Genomic DNA, 7500 nt, shown 5'->3' with positions numbered 1-7500 from the left:
TATTATAATATGGTACAGCTCCTCACTCTGAGTGTACATGTTGTTATATATTATTGTTGGTAGTGGTAGTAGTGGTAGTATTATTATTGGTATTATATAGTACAGCACCTTACTATGATTGTGCATGTTGTTATATATCTTTATTAGTAGTGGTATTATTGTTATTATTATTATTATTATAAGACTCTGGACTCACCTGGTGCAGTAATTTACCTCTGTGTAATAATTTGTAATAATAATTTTTTAATTCATACTTTTATATATTTATATTTTACTTTGTGTTTGAAGTTTATTCTTATTCTTTTGGAGCTGTGTGTAACAAAAAGCAATTTCCCCCTGAGGATTATTAAAGGAACTCTGATTCTGATTAATGTGGCTGCCTGGGGGTAAAAACTTCATCTCCCTCCCAGCGACATGTCTTGTCTGTTCAGCCATCCTCACATTCCCTCAGTCTGTGTTCCCTCCACCCACAGCTGCCTCCTCTGTGTTCTACCTTCTCTCCATCAGCACCTTCACACCACCACATAAAACACTCAGCCGACCTGCTTCTGCTCAGCAGCACAGAGTCTATCACTGTCCCACCTCTAATCTTCACACCCTTATTATTATTGTTGTGCATTTCTGTCCATTGATTTCTGTTCAAATTAAAACATTAAAGGAGAACTCCAGTTGTTTCTAGAAGTAAAATCAGGGTGTAGACAGCTTCTTTAGTTAGAAGAGTCATTGCTCCCATCACATATCATTTTTCACTGTTTACTGGTAATTATTTTTGAAGGAGGACTGTTTGAGTGACTGGTAGGTAGTAAAAGTGTTGGAACTGGTCCAGTAGATCACCTCAGCCAGCAGCCACCAAACGGGCTGCAATGGCTGCAACGTGATCCTTTGGGACAACTGCACCTGATCACAGTAGGTCCACTAAAAGAGCTTGTTTGATCCACTGACAGGCTCAGAGTGTTATTCTAAGTGTGTGACAGCATCATGTTATTATATTTAACCAAAAGGATCTTCTAGATCTATCTCTGTAGGGATCCCTCCCAGGTCTGAAAACACACACACACACACACCTTGATGTAGACGTTGAGCGTGCCTGGGCTGGCTCCGTCCCGACTGGACAGGGAGTACAGGAAGTCGATGCAGTGGGTGTCGTTCTCCTTCAGGGTTGGCATGTAGAGGTGAGCCTTCTGTCCCGACGCCCGGCCCGACGCGTTCACCACCATGAACGAACCTGCAGCCGCAGACAGAGGAGGAGGAGGCAGGCGGTGAGTCACGGTCATCGGCAGGGAGGTTAAACACAAGTACATAACATGAACTCAGAAATGAATCCAGTAGACAGCCCTCATGGATTCAGACAGACAGCAGACAGATACCACTGGAGGTGGACGACAGCAGGACAGACAGGTGAGGTAAGAACGTCGTAGCTCCTTCACACACCCAGAATATAAAGGATGTTCATGTTTCAATAAGGTAAAGCTCACAATAATGTTGGCTGAACACAAAGTGGGTCTGTTCATGTTTGTTCTCATCTGCATGAACATGAACAAATAGATTGAACCTCAGAGCCTTTTGGATCAGTTTGTCTGAAGTCATCCTGTGTCTGCAGCCGATCAGCAGGTTGTCACACTGAACCTGGCTGTTGTTCCTGTTTTGAAGCACATCGAAGGTCACACCAGACTCCATCATTTCTTTTTCAGCGTCCTCCTGATTGGTCAGCGTCCCTTCTGTGTCGCTTCCAGCTGAAGCTTGATGCAGCAAAAATGCAAAGGACACCTCGGGCTCTTTAATCCGCCGGCGTCGTATATCAGCGCCTTAATGGATCCACACCCTGAGGGCTCTGAACCACAGCGTAAAACACATTCTCTCTGTCGACTCGCGCTTTAAGTGTGTTTTAGTCTCTGCTTTATAGCACAGGATGGAGCTTTTATGGGTCAGCCGGCTCCATTTGGCTGACGGCCACGAACCGGACTGAGAGTTAGAAGTGACTGAGAGAGTCTGTGGAGAGCGAGTGGGAGAGGAGAGAGAGTGAGCGGAGCAGGTGTGGCTGTGAAAGTCTACTGAGTCCATGCAGAACGTTTTCATTGTGTTGGGTTAAAGGGTCACTCCCCTGTTTCTCCCCCTGGTCCTCTGTGTCCACATCCTGGTGTCTGAGTGACTGGTAGGTAGTAAAAGTGTTGGAACTGGTCCAGTAGATCACCTCAGCCAGCAGACACCAAACGGGCTGCAATGGCTGCAACGTGATCCTTTGAAGTCGGATAAACAAAAAAAGAATAATAAAATCTTATTTGTTCCATTTGTTCATTCGACGACTGATGCGAATCACCAGAACCTGTCGACTGGACGTGATGGCATTTTGATTTTAAAGGGCAGTGCAGTGACTTTTGAAGAGGAAGGAACAGAAGTAACAAAGCTGGAGCCACACACACACACACACACACACACACACACACACTCACACACACACACACACACACACACACACACACACACACACACACACACACACACACACACACACTCACACACTCACACACACACTCACACACTCACACACACACACTCACAAACACACACATACACACTCTCTCTCTCTCTCCTGGAGGCTCACAGCACAACCTAACCCTGACTGACCAAAAACAAGGTCTGGTGTGGAGACATTTAGTGAGAACACATCTGATTCCCACAATAACAGTTTCACAAATAAGAAAAGTTCACGTGTGTGTGTGTGTGTGTGTGTGTGTGTGTGTGTGTGTGTGTGTGTGTGTGTGTGTGTGTGTGTTCGCCCCCACCAGAGTGCTTTTATGTGTGGAGTGTGTGTCATTCTGTTGGATCTAATAAGACACTGGACAGTCGGGTTTCACTTCAGACCTGCAGTGTTGTTACACCACAATCCTGCACACACACACACACACACACACACACACACACACACACACACACACACACACACACACACACACACACACACACACTCAGGTGGTGAAAGAGATTCCATCTGTGTGTGTGTGAGCTGTTTATGTGAGTCTGTGTTTACTGACACAGTTGAAGTTTAGTTACTGGTTTCCCAGCAGAAGAGGAGTGTGTCTTATCACTGAGGTAAAGTAAGCTTTATGTGTGTGTGTGTGTGTGTGTGTGTGTGTGTGTGTGCAGGATTGTGGTGTAACAACACTGCACACACACACACACACACACTCACCACTTCTCTACGTTCACTAAGCTTTTTCTCGGTTCTTTGTAAAAGGATTTGTTTCATTCAAAATTCTCTTTTAAGATGAATTTGACTTGAGTGAACTCGACACCAGATGAAAAGTGTGATGTTTGTTACCCAGAGACTCTTTTCACCATGAACACTGTCTCTGGTGAACGAGACACAGTCACAGTAACATTACATGCATGTACACACACACACACACACACACACACACTCTAAAACATCTGTCCGTGTGATGAAGCACATGTGGACCAACAGGCTTTCATTCAGTCACACACAGCAGTCATTTCACACGTTGTCTCCCAGCTGTGAGGTCAGAGAGGTGCAATCTGTTAACGTGAGAGAAACTGATGAATCTGTCTTCCATGTTATCACACACACTCTCTCTCACACACACACACACACACACTCTCTCTCACACACACACACACACACACACACACACACTCTCTCACACACACACATCAAAATAACTGGGTCAACTCCGTGCAACAATGGTTCCAGCACACACTGCCACATGAGACCAGCTGTTTTCACAAATACTGCTGAGACTTTCAGACTGTGCTTTTATTTTCTGACATCAAACCACGGCTGAAGCCTTTCAGACGCTGCAGTGCCTTTGAGCAAAGCCCCCGGCCCCCGGCCCCCGACCCCCGACCCCCGAGGCAGAACTGCACAGTGGTGCTGGTGTGTGTGGAAGACGCGTACATGACGTCTGTCACAGCGACGGCAGGGAACAGAGGGCGCACGCCCCCAGACCTGTCACCGGTGAAGTCAAGTGTAATCTGTGGTGATCGAACCTGAGAGGAGCACAGGGTGACTTCACATGTGCTCACATCTGGACACATCTGGACACATCTGGACAATATTTCTGTCCAGCCTGCTGGGAAGTGTCTACTCTGCTGGAAACAGAAGAAGAAGATGCTGTCGTTCCCCCCACATGGGACAGACATACACAGAAAACTACATCTAACTCCACCCAGAGAGAGGATCTGACAGAGGATCTGACAGAGGATCTGACAGAGGATCTGACAGAGGATCTGACAGAGGATCTGAGAGGTGCTGGTGATCCTCGGAGAGAGGATCTGTTCTGACTGGCCTGAACCAGCTCCTCAGATCATTATTCTAAAGAGACATGAGGTTCCTCAGAGACATGAGGTTCCTCAGAGAGCTCAGGTTCCTCAGAGAGCTCAGGTTCCTCAGAGAACCTGCTGGGTTCCTGAGCCCAGACGTCCCTGCAGACGATCTTGTGTTTGGACGGGTTCCATACAGATGTTATAAGAGCACTAACACAGCTGCCATCAGAAGCCTACTGAACCTGTGGAATCACATCTACCGTCACTTTGATGAGATATTTAAGATATCTGAACAGTTAAGCTCATGTGGCCTTTAAAGACTTTAAGGTTTTAGTGTTTTGAAATAACACAAATATCAAAGATGATGTAGTGTGTCAGAGAGGACAGATTATTGGTGAACTAAAGGAAATAAAAGCTGTTTGAGCTGCCTGAAGAGTGTGTGCTGGGAACGTGTGTGTGTGTGTGTGTGAGAGAACAGTGGGGGGGTCCATACACACTGGACAGTTAACACACTGACAGAAAATACACACCTATAGTCCACTAGTATAGTCTAAAGCTCACCATGCACACACACACACTGAGCACTTGGTCTTGTTCATCTGAACGGTGAACACATATTTTAGTATTAAGTATTTATTTTTTGTGGTTTAAAGTTAAAGTCAACCTCTTCATCAGGTGTTCTTCCACCTGCTCTCAGCAGTAACTCTGACAGGTTCACCTGCTGTTGGTCCGGAGGAACAACGTCCTGCTTGGTTTGAGCTCTACAGCAGACTCCCAGTGTGGCTGAGCTCTGGCACACTGCGGAGGGTCAAGAGGAGAGGCTGAAGGCTTTCTCATCTGTACAAAGTGAATATAAAAATGTCTCCAAATGAAAAGATAAAGATTTATTGACGTTGCAGAGCTTAATGTAGCACTCTGACACCTAAAGAGCCAGTGGAACCTGTTCAAGTGAACCTTTCACTCCACAGGAACACAGTTTAGATGTGACGTCTGAAAAGTGAAAGAATCCAGAACATTTCTGAAGGTTTATGAGAAGCAGGTGACAAGAAGGTAAATCTACAGAGTTCCTGAGCACTACGAAGAACAAACAAACCTTCAGTGTGTGTGTCTGTGTGTGTGTGTGTGTGTGTCTGTGTCTCCTCCTTAACAAGCTTCCCACGCTTTTCATAACCAGTTGTGCTGCTGTAAAGGGAGTCAGTAACTCCCCTGTCCTCACACACACACACTCACACACACACACACACACTCAGACAGTGTTCTTCCAGTGGGTCCATCCACACTGAGGGGTTCTCCTGTTCTCTGGACTCATTAAGTGTGTAATACAAGAGCACACACACACACACACTCACAGACACACACACACACACACTCTCACATCATCCCACCTTCCTCTTTAAGATTGTTTGGGGAAATGCTGGCTGTCATCTCTGGTCCATTAGCAGCAGCAGGTGGCTTGGTTCTCTCTATATTTATCTCTCTAATTATTCCTGTTCAGGGAGAACTCTTAAACTTGAGTCCGATCTGTACAACAAGTACAAGACGTGTTGGCTTTGGTCCAGCGGATCACCTCAGCCAGCAGCCTGCAACGATGGAGGCAGCAGCAGAGCAGCAGCTCTAAAATCCCTGTTTTAGTGAATGTAGTCTGGTGTGTGTGCTGTTTGTGGTTAAACCAAAAGGATCTTCCAGGTCTCTCTCTGTAGGGATCCTTTCCATGATGTTGGAGGGAGGAAGGGAGGGAAATACATGATGTGGAAGAAGAGGAGAATGAAAAATAAGAATATTTTATACTGACATCATAATTTATATCAAATCAAGTTTTAATGGCTGTAAATCAGTTGAATGAGGAAGAGGAGGAAGAGATGCAAAGAATAATGGAAGAAAGGAGGGAAGGACTGACGGCAGCAAGTGCAGAAAAGGAAGCAGGGAATGAGGAGGGAAACGCTGCAGGAGCATCAGCTGTGCTGCAGACGTAAAACATGACTCATCTTCATCATCGTTGTCAAAATCATGAATATCGTGGCAGAGGGAATCACTGGAGTCACACACATCACATTGGTCCTCGGCCCATTTCACACACTTAGTACACCGAATTCCCCCTGAGGTCACACACACACACACACACACACGTGATGGAGCCCATATGTTGTGTGTCCTGAATGGGTAATGGCCCTGCACCATCGTCATCGTCATCGTCATCACACACACAAACATATGCATAACTCCCATATAATCAAAGCTGTGGAATACACCTGTGTGAAAGCACACACACACACACACACACACACACACACACACACACACACACACACACACACACACACACACACACACACACACACACACACACACACACACACACTCCCTGTTCATTTGGTTTCCTGCCAACACTCATTCACTCACATTTCCTTCCATCTCTATCATCATTTGTCCGTAAGTCCGAGTGCTGGCCTGCAGACACGGAGGGGGGGGGGTAAGGTGAGGTTTATTATTGTAACCGTGACGGCGAAGGTCACCTGACTATTGTTGCCATGGTCACCACACTTCAACCTGTCCTGCACTTCCAAAACTCATAAAATATTAAAATGTTTGTCAGCAACCTTTATTTTGAAAGGCCGTAGAGGGCTGCTGTGCACTCGTCCTCGTCACTCTGCGCCCCCCTTAGACTTTAGTCATCTGATCAGTGAACTTTGACACCACCGTCTTGGGAAATGGACAGTCCATCCATGACTTGTGCCCCCTCCCTCTCTTCCTCCTTCCCTCCTCTCTCTCCATTAGCAGAGGCCTGTAAACGCCATCACGCTGAAATTTACTTTCAATATGAGAGAAAAAGCTTTTAAAGCATCAAAATCTAATTCATTTACTCGTATTACAGCAAATGGAGCAGACGGTGTGTGTGTGTGTGTGTGTGTGTGTGTGTGTGTGTGTTTACTTCTACATTGGTTTACATTACGCTTGGTTGTAAAAAGCACAAAAAAAACAAAACCTGGTGACAAACAGGAATTTAGGAGGCAAATAAAAGTAAGAAGCCTGGATGGCGCAGTGTGTGACTGACAGCAGGCTGGTGGGACAGGCAGAGCAGCGACGCCGAGGTGAAGGATCACTTCCCACCACAGCGTCACGGCTCAGGGGTCACAGAGAAGAACAGGCAGGACCGGGATGTGAGCTCACATCATCTACATCTCCATCAAAGACAGCTGATGAGGAGAAACATAACTTTCC

General features: G+C 46.2%; 1 protein-coding gene across 1 annotated transcript in view; it reads right to left on the bottom strand.

Moving 5' to 3' along the window:
- The window catches only part of ptprt (protein tyrosine phosphatase receptor type T), a 288666-nt gene that overhangs the window by 217539 nt on the left and 63627 nt on the right, over nt 1–7500 (bottom strand). The window contains exon 3 of the mRNA XM_070844851.1: nt 1065–1225. Within this exon, the coding sequence (XP_070700952.1) occupies nt 1065–1225 (161 nt within the window). The remainder of the gene's footprint in view (nt 1–1064; nt 1226–7500) is intronic.

Source organism: Pempheris klunzingeri, chromosome 2 (genome assembly GCF_042242105.1).
Source record: "Pempheris klunzingeri isolate RE-2024b chromosome 2, fPemKlu1.hap1, whole genome shotgun sequence".
NCBI classification, from domain to species: Eukaryota; Metazoa; Chordata; class Actinopteri; order Acropomatiformes; family Pempheridae; genus Pempheris; species Pempheris klunzingeri.
The sequence above is the reverse complement of the archived record's forward strand: the minus strand, read 5'-3'. Positions and strand labels throughout refer to the sequence as shown.